This window comes from Bos indicus x Bos taurus, chromosome 27, assembly GCF_003369695.1.
Source record: "Bos indicus x Bos taurus breed Angus x Brahman F1 hybrid chromosome 27, Bos_hybrid_MaternalHap_v2.0, whole genome shotgun sequence".
NCBI classification, from domain to species: Eukaryota; Metazoa; Chordata; class Mammalia; order Artiodactyla; family Bovidae; genus Bos; species Bos indicus x Bos taurus.
The window spans coordinates 33,541,616-33,562,546 of NC_040102.1; the positions used below are offsets into that span (position 1 = coordinate 33,541,616).

The 20,931-nt window shown below is 48.1% G+C and overlaps 1 protein-coding gene across 3 annotated transcripts in view; it reads left to right on the plus strand.

Annotated features, from left to right (window-relative positions):
* PLEKHA2 (pleckstrin homology domain containing A2) overlaps positions 1-20,931 on the plus strand; it is a 63,990-nt gene that overhangs the window by 10,869 nt on the left and 32,190 nt on the right. For all 3 annotated transcript variants that reach the window (XM_027529762.1, XM_027529764.1, XM_027529763.1), the window contains exon 2: positions 2,731-2,894. In XM_027529762.1, coding sequence (XP_027385563.1) covers positions 2,754-2,894 — 141 coding nt within the window. In that variant the 5' untranslated portion in view covers positions 2,731-2,753. The remainder of the gene's footprint in view (positions 1-2,730; positions 2,895-20,931) is intronic.

The window sequence follows — 20,931 nt, forward strand, 5'->3', positions numbered from 1 at the left end:
GCCAGTGTGAGACTAGGGCTGGGATGGAGGCTTAGTTTGGGAAGCTGCCCACAGGGACCTCAGACCATGTGATGCAGTGTGTGCGGGGAAGGGGGTATCTCCCCCACCCCCACTCTTGGGGTCCCTCTGCCACTGTGCTGCTATTTCCTTCTCTGTCATCTTCTAAAACTTCTTCTTTCCACTTTTTCTCCTTTTCTCATCTCTTCTTTTACTCTCTCTTTCTAGCTGTGCTGTTTCATCTTTGTCCTGTTTCCCTGCCCACTATATTTTTTGTACCCCATCATTACTTACCGAGTTACCACCAGATCTCTGACCTGTCTGCCTCCTGCCTGAATTGTCTGCCCCACATCCCAGTTTCTGCCTGACTTTACCTAGAATCTGGGATTCGCTCTTCCCTGGCATCTTGGTGTGTGAGCAGAGTATTTTTTTCCCTTGGGACAGCCTCTCAGCTCCGCAAGGCCCCTTAGAGAGTCCATCACGGCATCATCAACATCCTTAGAATCCGCCTCACCTTTTGGGAATGCGTGTCTCTGCCTGTGGGACTTCCCTCCTGGTCCGGAGGCCTGCGGGTGTGGCATCTCGGCTCACAGGCTGACCCAGGGTCTGCAGGGCATGGCCTGAAGCCAGCCATCTCTCCTCTGAGCTTAGTCATAGGCTCGGGGCCATGGCGGGGCTTGGGTCAGGGTGAATTTTGCTTTGTTGGAGCCAATGCCATTCTCTCAATTCATCCCACCCTCCCCTTCCCCCACTGTGTCCACAGGTCTGTTCCCTGTGTCTATTCAAGAGGGACCAGGGGTGAGTGGCGTCTGTCCCCGAGGGTCTGACAGTCGCGTGGGGTTTTCTAACCCCCGGGCGTTGCATCCCACTTGTGCAGTAGGCTGAGCTCTCAGCTGGGACGTGCCTGCCTGTTGGAGGGTGCTTATCCTCGTGGGGAAGAGAACAGGGCTTTTACTTCGGCTAATCAGACAGGAGGAAGCCAGGATTGGGGAGGCCCAGGGCGCGGCTCGTCTCAAATGGCTGGACCCTGTTCTGCAATGAGGGGAGGTGTTTGCAGATGGATGTTCTTCTGCTCCCTCACTCTTCCAATGGCAAATGGCTTCTGGGGAATAGTGAAGTGAAGGAAGTGAGGCTGGGGCTGAGGCCTCTGGGGGCTGCTCTCTGCACCTGAATTCCCAGCAGAGTTTATCCAAGTATTTGTACTGGAGCTTAAGTCCTTTCTGGACTTCCCTGGTGGCTCTGCGGTAAAGAATCCATCTGTATTGCAGGAGATGCTGGAGACATGGGTTTGATACCTGGGTTGGGAAGATCCCCTGGAGAAGGGCATGGCAACCCACTCCAGTTTTCTTGCTTGGAGAATCCCGTGGACAGAGGAGCCTGGCGGGCTACAGTCCACAGGGTTGGAAAGAGTTGGACACAACTGAAACGACTGAGCACTAAGTCCTTTCTGTGATATTTTCTTTACATATAAAATTGGGTTGTGACCTACTTTACAAGGCTTTTCTGAAAAGTGATAATAATGCCTAGTGTTTATCAGTGCTTCATGTCTGCTGAGCATTTCAATTCAGTTCAGTCGCTCAGTTGTGTCCGACTCTTTGCAGCCCCATGGACGCAGCATGCCAGGCTTCCCTGTCCATCACCAACTCCTGGAGCTTGCTCAAACTTATGCTCATCAAGTTGGTGATGCCATCCAACCATCTTGTCCTCTGTCATGCCCTTCTCCTCCTGCCTTCAATCCTTCCCAGCATCAGGGTCTTTTCAAATGAGTCAGTTCTTTGCACCAGGTGGCCGAACTATTGGAGCTTCAACATCAGTCCTTTCAATGAACACCCAGTACTGATCTCCTTTAGGATGGACTGGTTGGATCTCCTTGCAGTCCAAGGGACTCTCAAGAGTCTTCTCCAACATCACAGTTCAAAAGCATCAGTTCTTCAGCGCTCAGCTTTCTTCACAGTCCAACTCTCACATCCATACACGATCACTGGAAAAACCATAGCCTTGACTAGATGGACCTTTGTTGGCAAAGTAATGTCTCTGTTTTTCAATATGCTACCTAGGTTGGTCACTCCTTTTCTTCCAAGGAGTGAGTGTCTTTTAATTTTATGGCTGCAATCAACATCTGCAGTGATTTTGGAGCCCCCCCCAAATAAAGTCTGACACTGTTTCCACTGTTTCCCCATCTATTTCCCATGAAGCAATGGGACCAGATGCCATGATCTTCGTTTTCTGAATGTTGAGCTTTAAGCCAACTTTTACACTCTCCTCTTTCACTTTCATCAAGAGGCTTTTTAGTTCCTCTTCACTTTCTGCCATAAGGGCATTATTATCCCCATTTTACAGAGGCAGAAACTGAGGCCTGGAAAGGTTAGACAGTTTGTGGCCACACAGTCAGTTAGGGGCCAGAACTGGGAATAGAACTCAAGCCCCTGCCCCAGGGTCTGGGCCTACACTCTTTGTGAGTGTGAAGATGCTTCGCACTCTGCCTGGCACATAGTGGAGCCTCAGCGCAGTTAGTTGAATACACGTTAATGGATTTTGATGACCATTTGTGGAACGGAGTTGGTGGACGTTTCCAGAGTCTGGTTGGGTGGGATGTTGGGGGCCCTGGGGAAGGAAGGATGCCCGTGGGAGAGGGTGCAGGCCTCCCTGCCGGCAGAGGTGAGTCAGCCAGAGCCAGGCACCCGCTTCGCCCTCTTTCTCACAGCCTCTCCTTTCCGCCCTCCTTCCACGCAGGGTGATGTGAGCAGAGCCCAGGAATGCCTTATGTGGATCGGCAGAACCGAATCTGTGGGTTTCTGGACATCGAGGAGAATGAGAACAGCGGCAAGTTTCTGCGGAGGTACTTTATTCTGGACACGCAGGCCAACTGCCTGCTCTGGTACATGGACAACCCCCAGGTGAGAGGTGGCGTGGGAGGGCACAGGGGCTGCCCGGTCATCACTGGGGGTCCTCTCTCTCCGGCAGCACAGCCTACCGGTCGGAAGGCAGGGGAAAAATCCCACAGCACACATACACACGTACAACACACACACACAACACATACACAACTTACACACATAACACACAAAATGTACACACAACATACACACATAACACAACACACATAACACACACAGTGCACACACAACACAACACACACAATATACACATGTAACACACAACACACGCAACAACACAACATACAAATATAACACACAACACACACACATAACACATACCACACACATGTAACACACAACACACAACATACAAACACAACACACACAACACACACATACAACACAACACACACAACATACACATATAACACAATACATACAACACACAAATACAACACACACATAGCACACATAACACACAATATACACATGTAACACACAACACACGTAACACACAACACACACAACAACATACAAATACAACACACAACACATGTAACACACAACACACAAAAACAACACCCACACATACAGCACAACACACAACATACACATATAACGCACAACACACACAACATACAAATACAACACACCACACACCACACAATACACACAACACACATGTAACGCACACAACACACACAATGTACACACACAACACACAACACACACAACACACACAACACATACAACATACACACGCAACACACACAACACACACACATACAACACACACATACATGGACAAGAAGCCACCCCAGATTGTAGAAAAGGAAGCTCGTCTCTCCTACCCCTTGGGGATCTGGTGTCTTTTCTCACCATCAGTAATTTTAAAAAATTTCAATGTATTTTATTATAACTCTCTATAGTTTAGTTTTTAATTATGGCTATCATTACAACTGGCTTGCAGATTTCCAGAAATGTAAAAATTGACTCCCGTGAGCCAGAATGAACTGACTCTGTCACAACTATGAAGTAGGTATTGTTATTATGTTTTACAGATGAGAAGATAGAGCTTCAGAGAGATTATTTGCTCTTTTTTAAAAATTAATTTCTATTAGAGTATAGCTGCTTTACAACGTTGTCTCAGTTTCTGTTGTACAGCAAAGTGAATCAGCCGTACATATACATGTGTCCCCTCTTTCTTGGATTTCCTTCCCATTTAGGTCACCACAAAGCATTGAGTTGTGGCCCAGTGGTTAAAATTCCGAGCTACCAATGCAGGGGGTGCAGGTTCAATCCCAGTTGGGGAACTGAGATCTAGCATGCCGTGCAGAACAGCCAAAAGATTAAAAAAAATTTTTTTTATTAAGTTACATTAAAATTTAAAAAAGAGAAAGGATGCAGGAATTTCACCCTTGCAGAAGTCCAGCAGAGGCTGGCAGGGCTGGATTCTGGCTCTGGGCAGCGCTTCCTCTTTCCTCTAGGCAGGGCTGCGTCTCGTGGCCACTCCTGCTCTTCCAGTCTGGGGCCCCGCCCCAGCAGAGAATGTGACCTGGTTCCCCGAACTGGACAAAGGTTGGACCTGTTTGGACCCAGGGTGGGAGATGACTTTGGGGGCCACCCAGTTTGCCACAGATGAGAAACGGAGGCTCACATTGCAACTGCCTTTGGCAAGCACGCAGCGGGACTGGGTGCCTGGCTTAGGGTTTCTGGAGGGGTCAGGCACCGAGACGGCGCCTGAGGCTCTTTAGTGCTGTGCCTGGAATCCCTCGAGTCATCACTAGTCTGGGAAAAAGTTGCCCTGCTCCTGACTGGGGATTTCAGGTCTTTTTTTTCTGGCCCCGTGAGTGCTCTTGGCTCTTTCCTTCCTGCTGCCCTGGATGGGATGGGGCCCCAGAGCCTGGCATGGCCCCTGGACCTGGCAAGGTCATGGGTCACGGCCGTGTTGGGGTTGGGGGCTGGAGTGTGGCTGAGATCTGGCTCTCGTTCAGAGATTTGGGAAGAGGAGAGGCTGATTGTTAGGAGAGGGCTTTGTGCCGTAAGATGTGAAAGTACAAAATATCCGGGGGCTCGCCCACTAGAGACCTTTGGCATGTGTCCTGTGGATCCTATGGCTGAGAGAAAACGCTATAGATACGGACAACCTACTCAGGTCACTGCCACCAGCTGCCTTCTCCCGGAAAGTTATTGTTGCTCAATCACTCAGTCGTGTCTGACTCTTTTGCAGCCCCATGGACTGTAACCTGCTAGGCTCCTCTGTCCATGGGACTTCCCAGGCAAGAATGCTGGAGTGGGTTGCCATTTCCTCCTCCAGAGGATCTTCTTGACCCAGACGTCAAACCCATGTCTTCTGGCCTTGGCAGGCGGATTCTTAACCGCTGAGCCACCTGGGAAGCCCCTTTCAGGGAAAGACTTAACTTTAAATAGAAGCCCCGTGGTTCACCCACATCCCTGGTAGCCCTTCTGTGGGCGTCTTTGATTTAACATGCTGAGCGTGCAGAGCGAAACCCACACATAGTCTCTCCCATTCTGGGCGGACCGGGAATGCTGGCCTCCTAGGACGTGTTGGTCTTGGGTTTGCCTTCGGGCTCTGCTGCATCATTTTCCCGGCATTGCTCTGCACGGGTGCCCATGGCTGGGGCAACATGTCTGCTGGGAAAGGAAGTAGCATTTAAGTTGCTGCCTCCCCACCATGAGAGGGATTGCAGTCAAGTCTTGGATGCCAGTAGACTTGGCTTCTGATGGGCCAGGGCTGAGCCCTGGGCTGGGGTCTCTGGGTCTTATCCTTCCCCTTTTCTCTCTTTGTGTGCCTTCTCCTGCTCACCTGTCTTATTAGCTCAGGGGATTAGCTCTTGCTTCCTACTAGGACTGTTCTTAACCCAAATTCGTGTGCTTGGGTGCGATGGGAGGGAGGCTCAAGAGGGAGGGGCTATATGTATACTTATAGCTGATTCATGTTGTTGTATGGCGGAAACCAACACACCATTGTAAAGCAATTATCCTCCAATTAAAAACAAATGGGAAAAAAAAAAATTCAGGTGCTGGGGGAATCCTGCCCAGCTCTCTTCCCCTGAGAGTGGATGGATCACCCAGGACCACCGGGTCACCGTCTCAGATCTGGACTGTTGCCAGTGCTCAAGAGTTCCCTGGCTCTGTGCTGCCCTCTGATCGGCTGTCTGTGGTTCTAGAACCTGCAGTTCTCTGGGATGCTATGCCTCGGGCCTCCTTGCCAGGGTCTCTGGGGTCCACCTCTGAGGCTCTTCCCACCCTGCCCAGGGCAGCCTCCTGAGCCTCTCTGACCCCCTGCACTGTCAGGATGCTCTCTGTGCTACAGCCTTCTTCGAGTCTGGATTACAAATAGAACTTGTGGTCCCTGCTCGGGATTCTTTACATTTTCCCTGGAAGCAGAGGTTTCAGCTGGCTGGCAGATGCCTAAAAAAGGAGAGACTTGCTGTGACATAGCAATAGTTCAGAACACCGTACTTCAGTTGTTAGCTTTAGCCCTTAATTTGTGTTAATGGCCAGACAGCCATCTTCTCTAAAAGCTAAATCTTTTTGTAAGCTGTAAAATGGTAGAGTGAGCATTTATTACTATGTGCCAGGCACTATTTATTCTAAAGACTTCTTTGGGTTTTTTTTTTTTTTGAGTATATGCATGATTTTGGGCTTCCCTGGTGGCTCAGATGTAAAGAATCCATCTGTAATACAGGGGACCTAGGTTTGATCCCTGGGTCGAGAAGATGCTCTGGAGAAGGGAATGGCTATCCACTGCAGTATTCTTGCCTGGAGAATTCCATCGACAGAGGAGCCTGGCGGGCTACATGTAGACCATGGGGTCACAAAGGGTCAGACACAACTGAGCAACTGACATGTAAATACATGATTTTATTGCATAATAGTTTGTAGACACTTTGGATACAAGTACTCTAGGATCTTTTCCAACAGTAACAGAAAAATGTTTTTATTGTCTTTGCCTCACTCTCAGACTTATGCTTTTATTTTTTATTTAAATTTTATTGGCATATAATTAATTTATAATGTTGTGTTAGTTTCAGGTGTATAGCAAAGTGAGTCAGTTTTATGTATATACACATGTATCCACTCTTTTTTAAGATTCTTCTTTCATACAGGGTCGTTGGGTTTTCTTTTCATTCTGACAGGTCTAGTTGGCAGGCATCACTGTCCTCATTCTAAAGGTGGGATGGGTGAGGCAGAGAGGGGAGGAAGTTTGCCTGTGGTTATGTCATAAAGTGGCTGAGCCGGGATCCTAATCCCGGCTATCTGACACCAGCTCCCCTGCTATTATGGCTGAGGCAGTCACCTTAGTGTTGCTTGGGAGGAAGGAGAGCTTGCAAATGTGAGTCTCTGATTGAGAAAAAGAAGCCAGGGCACTCTCAGGGCTGGGAGGTCCTAGAGGGCATGTGCTTGTCTGGCTTTTGATCCCCAGTGTCCAGTATTTGATAAATGTGAGCTCATTGAATGAATGAATGAATGAAAGAGGCTGTTAAAGAGATGCCTTTGTGAAATGGAGAGTGTCCAACATTGCTCTCCTGGGACTGTGACAAGAGCCTGTACCACGTGAAAGTTCTGCAGAGTGAGATGAAGCAGAGAGCAGGGGGTCAGAAAGAGAGGGGTGGAAGGTGATCCCCAAGAGCAAAGCTGGGTAAGGTTGGTCTTTCCCTATGGAGAGGGACACTGGGGACCGTGTGTCATCACTGAATGTCTTAAGTTTATAGGGAAAAGGAGACACCTGCTATAAGAGTTTCAGTGTTTAACAAGCTGGTTTTTTTCTGAAGCCAAGTCTCTGATCTTAAACTCAAGCCTGCTTAAACCCCTTGGAAGTCTCTGTTTTTACTACCACTGCTACCAGTATCACCAGCTGCAGTTACATTCACTGAGTGGGTGTGGTATACCAGCCATTGTGCAAAATGCTTTGCATGTTATCTCGTTAAGGTCCTCTCAGTAATCCTGGGACGTGGGAAATCCAGCATTTCCTCTTCAAGGTGCAGAGATGGTCAGCAGCTTTGTTCAAGGTCGTGCAGGTGGTAAACACAGAGCCAGGTCTGTCTCACGCCAGTGTCTACCCTCTTCACCTTTTTAAACAATATTAATTTGGCTGCATGAGATCTTTCAGTCGCAGCATGCAGGCTCTGAGTTGTGGCGTGCAGGATCTAGTTCCCTGCCCAGGGATAGAACCCAGGCCCTCTGCGTTGGGAGCTCAGAGTTTTAACCACTGGACCACCAAGGACCATCACTGGTCCCTGTATTCTTCACCTTTGTCTGCCTCTTTCCTCCTGATACATGTGCTCAACCCTATGCTGATGTGGAGGAGATGACGTGGAGGGGAATTCAGAGAGGTCTTTGCCACCAGAAAACTTTAGATTTAGTTGGCAAGATGAAAACAGCGTACATAAAACTACAGTGGTAAAAATGCCAGTCCGTCTTTACAACAAGGTAGCATGTCATCGGACTTCCCTGGTGACTCAGACAGTAAAGAATCTGCCTTCAATGAAGGAGACCTGGATTCCATTGCTGGTTAGGAAGATCCCCTGGAGAAGAGAATGGCAACCCACTCCAGTATTCTTGCCTGGAGAATTCCATGGACAGAGGAGCCTGGCGAGCTATATAGTCCATGGAGTCGCAGAGAGTCTGACACAACTGAGTTACTAACACGCACACACACACACACACACACCATGTCATTAAAGTGAACAGCCCAGATGCCACTAGTTTGGGTGCAGGAGGAGGAGTTGCAGTTTTCCTCTGTGCTGCTGGTCCAGGGAAGATGGAGGGCCTGGAGGTGGAGTCTCAGATGGAACATTCCCAGGCCTGGGAGACGAGAGATCAAGGATCAGGTTCTGACTCTGGCCCTGAGGTGTTTTGTATGTTAGGTGAGTCATCATGGGCCCTTTGGGTGATCCTTAACCCGGCCTTTCGCCCTTCCATTTCCTAAGGGACTGAGACTAGAGTGGGATCTTTGAAATTCAGCATCATTATTTATCACATATTTGCTAAATATGTCCCATATGCCAGGCACCAGCCTAGATGCTGACGCTGCAACAGCACCTAAGACAGAGTCTGGGCCTTTTGTGCAGCTTGCACTGTAGGTGAGGAGACAGAGGATTAGATAAAATTGAGGCAGGGAGAAAACTTCTGGGCCCCCCTTCATGGAGGGGTGACTTAGATCCAGGTCCGCAAGGATGAGTGAGGTTAGAGTTGTAATCGCTACAGGTGATTCACATTTGTTGTGCATTTTGCTGGTTGAAGGGTTTGCACTTAACAGTAGCCTGGAGTGCTGCAGTCCATGGGGTCCCAAAGAGTCAGACACGACTTACTTAGCGACTGAACAGCAACAATCTCATTATAGAGCAGGGTTGGCACCCAGGAGGAAAGGCGAGCTTGCCTGCTTCAAGGGCGTTCAGGGTTCTGAGTTCCCCAGAAGACCAGGACTCACCAAAGCTAGGATTCGTGGCAAGCTCTTTATTAAGAAGAGAGCTGGCAACAGGACAGGGAAGGGGAGGGAGCAGATGAGGGCCCGTGCTCCCGCAGAAGTTGGCAAACGATGGGCTTAGCCTTATGCTCTGGGGGACTTGAAGTTGTCCCAAGGAGGCTGGCTTCAGCACCCTCCAGAGTGGACTGTCAGGGTTCCGGCCCTCTGCAGGTGGACGGAATGAGTTCAGTAGCTGAGGATAGCCCTCAGATGCAAAACAGAGATAGGAGGCCATTGCCGCATCTGCTGGGGAGGATTGGTCGTGGGTGTGTGTTCGGCGGGTATGTGTGCCAGACCAGGTACAGCCTTGAGTGCCTGATAAAGAGTCTGGAATCTGTGTGCTGAAGTATGCAATCAAGTTGCTTTTAACTCCAGACAGAGGTGGCACCAAACAGGTAGAGGATGAAACCCATTAGCTCTAAAGGACCCTATAAATGGAAAGTTTCAATATTATTGATTATGGCCCCTGACTTGGTTCATGCATTTAAAAATCAATCTGCTGACAACATCCAGGACACAGATAATGCCTGAATAGGGACAGACATTGGCTGGATTTCCTGTCAAACATTACAGTGAAGTCATGGCAGGTTATTTTACTTTAATGTTGATCCCTATCATGACAGAAAAGGAGAAATTCCTTCGTTAGGCTGCTCTACTCTGTTACCGACTGATGTTTCAGTTGCATGGCAACACTTACATTCCGCTCTTGTGATGCCCATTTGGATAAGTAATTGCGAGACTAAATTATATGGCCCTAAACAAAGGATAAATTGAAGCATGAAAAGAGTATTATTGCACGTAGACAGTTGTTCTTGTCAGATTTACTCCATAGATTGTGTTTTCTCTCTTTTGCCAAAAAATAGGCAGATGCTCTGAAGCCTGGTAGGCTGCAGTCCATGGGGTCGCACAGAGTCGGACACGACTGAAGCGACTTAGCAGCAGCAGCAGCTCTTATTTTCCAAAGGCCATGATGTGAATTGTGGATCACCATAGTATCCAAAAAGATGACCTCTCTCCTGGTAACTCTTGGACCCTGATAAAAGCCCTTTGCTTTTTTTTTTTTGAAGCTGAAAGCAATTCTTTCCTTTGAAAGGGACGGAGAGCTTTAGCTGTATTGACATAAAGATGGATATTTGGCAGCATTTTAGTAGAAGGAATACCGAAGAGTGGTAGAAAATGATATTAACATATACTATGGAATGGACAATAATTTTGTCTTAAAGGCTAGGCAGAAATTGCCATGTTTAAAAACTTGTGCTTTCTGTATCAGTGTCCTCCTTGAGCAAAATTTCGCTGAAATCCAACAATATTCAAAAGATTTGGGGGGAGTATACTACTTTATTAACATTTAATTTCTTTACCGAGAGTTCAAGTATGTACTCACCTTATGTTCAGATTTTTGAAATGAAGGTGAAATGGAGCAACAGCTTTAAGGTTGCGGTGTGTTGAACGCCGCATAGCATACTCACCAAGGACGCGATCTAGGGGAGTGCTGTGACTATGCATTTAGGAGCCCAAGTACAGGGAACAGCCCTGGAATCTGAGGAAAAATGCACCATTCAAGACTGAACAGAGGCCCTTCGTTGCTAACAGAATCTCCCCTTGACTTCAGACTTGACACAAACCGAGGGAGTCTGTCAGGGTACAAACCCCACTGGATTCAGGACGAGCAGTAACAGGACAGATTGGTTCATGCCAGTTCAGATTGAGGGGGCCAGTCTGAAGCAGGCAGGGGTGGCCGGAGGCTGGGAAACGTTGCAGTTCAAGTCCAGGAACGGTAGATGGGAACAGCTGTTCTTCTGAGCATTGCTGATTTCAAACAAGTTCCGAACAACGTTTAAAAGATTTTGGGGAAATTCGCTGGCTGTCCGGTGGTTAGGACTCAGTGCTTTCACTGCTGTGGGCCCGGGTTTGATCCCTGGTAGGGGAACTAGGGTCCCTCCAGGGATTTTATGTGGCTTGGCCAAAGACTTTTGCATGATATGCTGAACCTATGAAAATGCCAAGAACCAGGAAAATAACTTGCTTTTAAAAATGGCCAGTACACACACATGGTATATAATTCAAAATCTGGGGGAACTGATTTAGTGACCAGTCTTTCCCTCCCACTCCTGGATCCCAGTCACGTGTCCCCCTAACCAGAGGCGGCCAGTGTTTCCACGTTCTTGTGTGTCTGTCCAGAAATATTCTCAGCATATAGCTTTCTTGGTGTAACTTTCACACTGCATAGCATACTCCCCAAGGACGCAATCTAGGGGAGTGCTGTAACTATGCACTTAGGAGCCCATGTACAGGGAACAGAGTGTTTTTTTAGGGGACAGAGTGTTTGTAATGCATGGATTTTATGTAATTGGTATATTAACTATCCATGTAAACACATGATTTCAAGGGTTAAGTGGAATTTCTGGCATGCTTTTGTCCATTCTGGGTTAGAGTAAGAATGCAGAATTCCTTTGGGAAAAAAAAATTCCCCAAAGAAGATTTCAAGCAACAGATCTCACTTTTTTTTTTTTCCCACCAAAATGCAAATTCTGCTTAGGGTAAATTATTAAGAAATTGATGTTTTAAGAATTAAAATAGTGTAGGGACTTTTTGAGACTTAGCATAGAATACTGTAAGTGCTCTATGTGCTTTCTTTGGTAATGTTAGTCATTTAGAAAGCTTCTTGTTTTTATAACAAGATGTGCTTTGTTTAAATTAAAAAGAAGTAAAAACTAAGAAACACTTTGGGACAATTGTGTTAGTCGTTTGCATTGAATTCAGTTCAGTCACTCAGGTGTGTCCGACTCTTTGCAACCCCATGGACTGCAGCACGCCAGGCTTCCCTGTCCATCACCAACTCCCGAAGCTTGCTAAAACTCATGCCCATCCAGTCAGTGATGCCATCCAACCATCTCATCCTCTGTCGTCCCCTTCTCCTCCCACCCTCAATCTTTCCCAGCATCAGGGTCTTTTCAAATGAGTCAGCTCTTTGCATCAGGTGGCCAAAGTATTGGAGTTTCAGCTTCAGCATCAGTCCTTCCAATGAATATTCAGGACTGATTTCCTTTAGGGTGGACTGATTGGATCTCCTTGCTGTCCAAGGGACTCTCAAGAGTCTCCTCCAACACCACAGTTGAAAATCATCAATTCTTCGGTGCTCAGCTTTCTTTATAGTTCAACTCTCATGTCCATACATGACTACTGGAAAAACCATAGCCTTGACTAGATGGACCTTTGTTGGCAAAGTAATATCTGTTTTTTAATATACTGTCTAGGTTGGTCATAGCTTTTCTTCCAAGGAGCAAGCGTCTTTTAATTTCATGGCTGCAGCCACCATCTGCAGTGATTTTGGAGCCCCCCAAAATAAAGTCTGTCACCGTTTCCATGGTTTCCCCATCTATTTGCCATGAAGTAATGGGACCGGATGCCATGATCTTAGTTTTCTGAGTGTTGAGTTTTAAGCCAACTTTTTTACTCTCTTCTTTCACCTTCATCAAGAGGCTCTTTAGTTCCTTTTCGCTTTCTGCCATAAGGGTGGTGTTATCTATGTATCTGAGGTTATTAATGTTTCTCCCTGCAATCTTGATTCCAACTTGTGCTTTGTCCAGCCCAGCATTTTGCATGATATACTCTGCCTATAAGTTAAATAAGCAGGGTGACAATATACAGCCGATATACTCCTTTCCCTATTTAGAACCAGTCTGTTGTTCCATGTCCAGTTCTAACTGTTGCTTCTTGACCTGCATACAGATTTCTCAGGAAGCAGGTCAGGTGGTCTGGTATTCCCATCTCTTTAAGAATTTTCCACAGTTTGTTGTGATCCACACAGTCAAAGGCTTTGGCGTGGCCAATAAAGCAGAAGTAGATGTTTTCCTGGAATTCTCTTGCTTTTTCGATGATCCAGCAGATGTTGGAAATTTGATCTCTGGTTCCAAAGAATGTTCAAACTACTGCACAGTTGCGCTCATCTCACATGCTAGCAAAGTAGTTTGTATTACTGGTTATTAAAATCCAAGCAACTGAAGAGACAAGCCAAGAAGCTTAATAGAGGTTTTACTAATGTAGAACCGTGGTGATGATTATTCTTAGTTTTCTTAAAATTTGTTTTTGGTTATATTGTTGTCAGGCTTTGCTTTAGGTTGGAACCTTCAGCGTTTGTTAGTGTATCTGTTGTATACATCTATTTTTATATAGTTGTTTTGTATAGTATGTTTATTTATATACAAACAAATATATTTTTTATTATTTTTAAAAATGCCTCTAACACAAAGCAGGTGATTTCGCATTTGTGAGAAGTTCTGAGTATCAGATTCTGCTTCAAAATCCATTGTGTTAGTTATATCAGCCAAGCCCAGGACAACTTGATGAACTCATTAAGCTGTGTGTGAGGAAAAAACATCCCCTTTTCTGAGCCTCTGTTACCTTTAGCTCTGACATTGTTGCTGTGCAGATAAATGAATAGGAGAGTGCTCTGACAAACTCTAAAGTACTACTTTAGAGATGCTACTTGTTCAGGTTTGTTCTGCCAGTAACGTCAGGAGGTACAGGGAAGTGGGAGGGCCTGGGATTGAGGATAACAGTGAGGAATTTGTTCTAGCCCTTCCCATGGTATCTGCAGGGGTTGGTGTGGGGGGAACAGAGAGGAGGGGTCAGATCTGAAGGCTGTCTGAAGCAAGTCGGTGGCAGGCTTGGTGACTGACCCAAGGGTGAAGTAGAATAGTCAGCGGTGTGTTACCTGGTTGACTGGGGGAGAATGTGGAGTGGCTGATGGATGTGAGGAAGTTGGGAAGAGAACCATTTAGAAGGGGGAGGGGATGTGATGATGGAGTTTGAGGCAAATGGGCTGGAGGCTGAGCTGAGCAAAGGGACAAGGAGACGGCTTGTTGAACTGAAGATTTTGGCACCATGTCTATGGCCATCAGTTGGTGTCTTGGAGCTTAAACGTGTCCAGGGGATTAAATAGAGCCCAGGCCTTCGACCAAGTCTGAGGTCACTATCACCAGCCTTGGAAGAGGGAAGTGAGGAGCTGGGGGTTGTGGTGGCCAAGAGACTGACACTTCATGACGTCCATCCTGGCTGAACCAGGGCTGGCGTGTGTCCACTAGAAAGAGACAGCCAGATAAGAGCATGAAAGCCTTACCCCAGAGCAGCCATTTACGACACGATTGACTTTTTATTTTATTTTTACTATTTTTTAAAATTCAAATTACTTATTTTTAAATGGAGTAAATTTAAATTTACTTATTTTTAAACCAATATTGTGTTGGTTTCTGCCATATATCAACATGAATCAGCCATAGGTGTGCATATGTCCCCTCCCTTTAGGACTGACTTTTTAAAAATGCTTATTTGGTTGCACTGGGTCTCAGCTATGACATGTGGGATCTAGTTCCCTGACCAGGGATCAAACCTGGGCCCCCTGCATTGGGAGCTCACAATCTTAGCCACTGGACTGCCAGGGAAATCCCAGGATTGACTTTTCTTGAAGGGAAAGATTGAGTGCATATTTAACCTGGAGAATGGAGAGAGGAGCTTTTCACCTTTCCTCACAGCGTTCTCATTTGGGCTTCCCTGGTGGCTCAGATGGTAAAGAATCCGCCTGCAATGCAGGAGATGCAGTTTGATCCCCGGGTCGGGAAGATCCCCTGGAGGAGGGCATGGCAACCCACTCCAGTGTTCTTGCCTGGAGAATCCCATGGACAGAGGAGCCTGGTGGGCTACAGTCCATGCGGTTACAAAGAGTCGGACACGACTGAGTATCTAAGTCAAATTGGTACCAGCAGCTGGAACGCCCGAGTGAGGGGAAGACATGTGTTGCTCTCAGAGCATCTGGTAAAGCATCGCCCATCCACCTACCCACCCAGAGCTTGGGAGTATCTTGCTTACTTGCCTTTGGGTCATTCTCATGCCAGGCCAAGGCTGGGATGTGGACAGAGGGCGTTAGGGTCTCCCCCTCCCTCCGTTCCCATCACACCACCCTGCTTACTTAGCAAGTCTTGCTGTTCTGAGTGTCTGTGTCTGGCCTTGACTGCTGGTGGTTTGAGTTGTGGTTTTAGTCCATGGGCGGCCTTGGTGGCTCGTGCCCCGGCTGTGGAATTCCATGTCCACCCCTTCCTCCTCCCTAGGTAATCTTGGGCCAGCTGGTCCTGTCTGCCAGGCACCCGGGAAGCACAGAATAGAAGGCGAGACGGGCCAGCCTCTCCTTCCCCCTGCTCACTCTCTGAATGCTGGTCTTTTGGAGTTTGGCATCCAAGAGCCAGTTTGACTAGTTCCTGCCCTGCCCAGTTTGGGCAACTGTGTAGGGCCTCTTGGTGTAACCCTGCTGGTCCTGCTCTTGTGTTTACCTTTCGGTGATAATCAACTTGTAGATGCTGAGCAGGTCCTGGTTGATGTGAAGAACTGCCTCATGGGAGGTGACCGGTATAAAGGATGGTTCATGGGATTTGAGAACCAGGCAGGGTTGGGTTAGAGTCCTCACGAGACTACTCAGTACTTGTGTGACTTGGTTAGCAACTTGCGTCACCTGCTCTGTCCTGAGTTTCCTCATCTGTGAAATGGGGTTGTCAGGGTGAAGTGGAGTGACCTTGCGCAGCAAGCCTGGTGCATAACAGACTCAAAATATTTGTCAGTTTCGCTTTCCTTTCTCTGGCTGTGCTTGACCCCAGGAGTAAGGGGCTCTGTCTGTCTGTCTTCACTTGACTCCTTGGGGAAGTCTTTTTCCCAAGGTGAGGCTTGGAGGGCTCCTGGTGAATGACCAGGCAGCTGCAGAACCTTCTAGCGCTGACGTTCCCTGAATTTAGGAATCTGGAGATGGGTCTTCTGGTTGTTTCTGTGTTCCCATTACTTTCACTAGAGGATGGGGACATTTTTCTCTTTTGAGAAGAATCAGCATTGCTTCTAGAAAAAAAGGCTCCCCCAGGAGGTACGCCCCATCTCTGTGGGCACTTCCATTCCTTCCTTGGTGTTCAGCTTCCTGCTTCCCACTTTCCGTAGTGGGCGCTCCCTTTGGGACCTTGGTGGCAGGAGAACCCTTGAGCAGAGAGCAAGGGTTGGCAGTGTCTTCATGAAACCATCTGGCTTCGATAGGAATGTGCCCTGTGCCCTACATTGTTCCAGAAAATTCAGAAGCCCCAGAAATGTACAGGCTGCTCCTGACTCCCAGACACCGAGCGGAGCCCTGGGATCTCCCCCCAACTCCACTCTGTCCTTGGCCTCGGTTTCTTCCTCTTCCCTCTTGGAGCTGCTGCAGCCACAGGGTGACTCTCTGGGCCGAAGCTGGGTGTGGCCTCTCTCCCCAGCTGCCTGGGCTCCAGCGCAGAGTCAGCAGGCTGGGTGGCGTCTGCAGCAGGGGTGGGGGTGGGGAGGAGTGGGGGGGGGGGGGACTCAAACCTGGCTGTGCGAGCTTAGAAACCTGTCACTGCCAGGGCCCCTACCCTTTATGTTAAAACCCTGGGAGGAAGAACAGGCATTGAAGTGAAAGTTGCTCAGTCATGTCCGACTCTTTGTGACCCCCTGGACTATACAGTCCATAGGATTCTCCAGGCCTGAACACCAGAGTGGGTAGCCTCACCCTTCTCCAGGGGATCTTCCCAACCCAGGGATCAAACCCAGGTCTCTCACATGACAGGCGGATTCTTTGCCAGCTGAAGACTGACAAGAAGACTCTACTCTTGTCCTCAGTGTGCTTAAAATCTAGCAAAAAGAGACGTAAAGGCATAGTAAAATACCCTCCAGTATAAAACTCAGGGCTGGGGGATTCCCTGGTGGTCCAGCGGTTAATTCGGTGCATTCACTGCCAGGGGCACGGGTTCTATCTCTGATTGAGGATCTAAGATCCCTCAAGCCACCAGGTATGGCCAAAAAAAAAAAAAAAATCCAGGGCTAGATTTTGTCCTGTAAACCAGTTGTTCTCAAACTTGGGCCCATTGAGGGATCACTTGGGGACATTTAAAAAATGTGCATGTTCTGGGAATTCCCTTGGTAGTCTAGTGGGCTGTCACTGCTGAGGGCCCAGGGTTCAGTTACTGGCTGAGGAACCAAAATCCAACAAGCCATGTGGCAAACAACTCCAGCACGTTCTGACTGCCTTCCAGTTGATTTTGATTCAGTGTTTTTCGGGTGGGTCTTTTAAAACAAGCTCCCCAGGAGAGGGTGATGTGCATGCATTCAGGGAGGGGGCGGGCAGGCTACTGTCAGATGATGCTGGGATGTGCTGCAATTCGGCTTCGTGAAGGCGGGGCCTCCCGTCCGTCCCCTGGAGGAGATGGTACGTCCCTAGGTGGGCTCTGACACCCGGCCCTCCCCAGTTGCAGGCTCCCAGCGTTCCTGCCCGGACATCTGGCTGTTTAGCTCAAGCAGCTGGCACAGTCCTCCCGGACCTGGAAGTGTCCGGCCTGGAGCTGCCACTCTGGCATCGAGCTGTCACCATTCAGGTCCAGCGATCGGAGTGGACACCACACCGTTAGTTTGGATCAAGCCTCAGTGATCCTGGGTGATCCTCTTTTCCCCCCGTCACTCACTTCCCCCTGGGTGAGGAGCACAGTTGGGGGTGGAGCGGGGGAACTGCATTTTCAGACATGCGTCAGATTTTCCTGGCCTCTGGTGGTGCAGGGAGGTGCCTGTGATCCTAGGAGCAGGCAGGCAGAGGGAGGACCATGGTGAGGGGCTGGGGACACCTCTACCCTGGGCTTGCTGGGCTGGGAGAATGACTGTGTCCTCTTCAAAGCCAGAGAGCTGAGAGCAGCCGGGGCTGAGGGTGGACCGCCCTCCCTCCGGAGGGTGGAGGGGAGATGAAGTCGTTGCAGTGGGATGGGTTCATATCTGGCAGGACGTGTGGGTTTGTGTCTTGAGTGGCTCCTCAAATCCCACTTGATCGCTCGTAATTCCAGCTAGGGCTCTGGAGGCCTCCAGCTGTGGTCTGGGGTGAGGAGACTGAGTTGGGCAAGAACGGCTCCAAGACTTGGCGTCTGCGTCTGGTAATTAGCGCCGCTGGTCGGGGATGGAAGCTGCCCTGGGCTGGGCGCCGCTGTTTACCCTTATGTAACTCTCACAACCAGCCCAGGAAACAGGGCTGATGAGCCCCATCTTCTAGGTAGAGGAACTTGCCTGCGGGCCTAGGACAGTGATGTCTAAGCTAGATTTCCAGCCACTTAAGTTAGACATGGCAATATGCTGCTTCTAGGGCTTCGGGGTGGAAGTCAGGAGAAGCCGAGCCAGGTGTGTGACCTCAGGCAGGTCCCCTCAACACACGACTCACTTCCCTCAAGTACACAACAGGGGCTGGGGGTGGGCCAGGGGGCCAGTGTCCACGGTGGCTGGTGGCGGTGTGTCCCCGGGGCTGTGCAGATGCAGCCAGCTGTGGGCAGCCTCTCCCTGCAGAGCTGTCTGTCTTGGGTGGTTCACAGCCTTCTCAGAGGCACTGTCAGCTGCTCACTGGCCTTTTGGGGTGCTGTGTTTCCTTTTTGGAATCGGATTTAGGGGGTATAGATTTCCCTGGTGGCTCAGACGGTAAAGAATCTGCCTGCAATGTGGGAGATCTGAGCTCGATCCCTGGGTGGGGAAGATCCCCTGGAGGAGGGCACGGCTATCCACTCCAGTATTCTTGCCCGGAGAATCCCATGGACAAAGGAACCTGGAGAGGCTACAGTCCATGGTGTTGCAGAGTCAGGCATGACTGAGCGACTAACACTTAGAGGTACTAGGCCTATCTGTGGTTACCCAACAGAGAGTTTTCTTTTAAAAAAACCAACCAAACAATGCAGTCATTATGTAGTTTAAAAAATGTGTAAATCCAGTCGTCCATATTCAAAATGCTGATTCAGATACTCAAGGGCAGCTTTTAGACTTATGGCCTCGTTTGCAAAAGAGAGGAGATGTCCTTTCTGGATCTCTTTCTCTAAATTTCTAGGGCTCTGAGAATCCTTTTATCGTGGTTTTATCTCCATCCATTTTCTTATGAGTAGGAAGCTTCACACACTGCCTTACTTCAAGTGATGCCTGTGAATTTAGGTTGTTGCACTTGGAAGGACTCTTCCCTGCTATCTAAGATATTTCTTAAGGGCAGGCTCCTGGAATGACAAGTCATCCCACTGTTGACCCTTTAGGAAATTTACTAGATAGTGAAGGACCGGGAAGCCTGGCGTGCTGCTGTCCATGGGGTTGCAAAGAGTCGGACATGACTGAGTGACTGAACAATGATCTGCAGCCATTATTCTAGAGTTGCCTTTGTTTATTGCTTAGAGATGACCCCAGGTCTTCAAAATAGGGGCTCCCAGGTTATTCTTTGAGGCTTACGGCAATAGTTTAAGAGGTCACCAGGAGCTCAGGTCCCGTGGGAGTGGATTCGCCAAGTTATATGTGAGAAACTGTCCAGCTGTGATTTCTAACCACGGCCGTTTCTTTGGTACGCTCCCACCCCTGTGTTTTCATCCCTTCATTTCTGACAGTGGAGCAGTTAGAGAGCCAAGAGACTGTGTCAGGGTAGAATGTTGCCAGACAAGGTGCCTGTGAGTTTCTTGATGTTGCATTTATTTTTTTTATACTGTACAGATACCATTCTGTTTTAGTACTCATACCTGCCCTTTGAAATAGACTGAAGATACATGTTTTTATTTCCTTTTTTTCCCCTATATTGTGTTACTCTGTACCATATTTATTAAGAAGAGAATTTGAAGTGTCATCAAACAAGATAAAGCCAACAGGGATATCAGAGCAGTCAGGACAATATGTATTTTATTTTATATATATATATATATATATAAAAACTAGCTAACACTTGTTCAGAGTCATAAAGATGACTATATAACTCTAAACAGGGACAATCCCCAGTGTTTTTTAATATTTATTTACTTTATTTATCTGGCTGTGCCGGGTCTTAGCTGCGGCACTAGAGAGCTTTAGTTGTGGCACGCAGGGTCTTTTTCTTCTTTAGTTGTGGCACGTGGGATGGCTCGAAAGACCCCTGGATTGGGAGCATGGAGTCTTAGCCACCAGGGAAGTTCCTGCAAGTGGTCTTGTCTATTAACTCATCCTTAGAACTGTCTGGTGAGGTAGGTACTATTATGATCCCTGTTTTTACAGAAGGGAAAACTGAGGCTTAGAGATGAAGGAACTTATTCACAAAGTGGTGGAGCCCCCACTTTTAACCACTGTACTAGAATACATCTCTGAAATAAATGAGGCTAAGGGAAATGTTAAGTCCACATACCGTGGCAAGAATTATCACTGTGGTGAGGTGAAGAAAGGTAAGTGACTAGAGAACAAACTTATGGGGAGATGGTGGGGGAGGGAATAGTTAGGGAGTTTGGGATGGACATGTACACACTGCTGTATTTAAAATGCATAACCAACAAGGACCTACTGTATAGCACAGGAAATTCTGCTCAATATTCTGTAACAACTTCATTGGGAAAAGAATTTGAAAAAGAATAGATACATGTACAATTGAAGGGCTTAGGGCTTCCCAGGTGATCCTAGTGGTAAAGAACCTGCCTACCAATGCAGGAGATGGTAAGAGATATGGGTTTGATCCCTGGGTTGAGAAGATCCCCTGGAGTAGGAAATGGCAACCCGCTCCAGTAT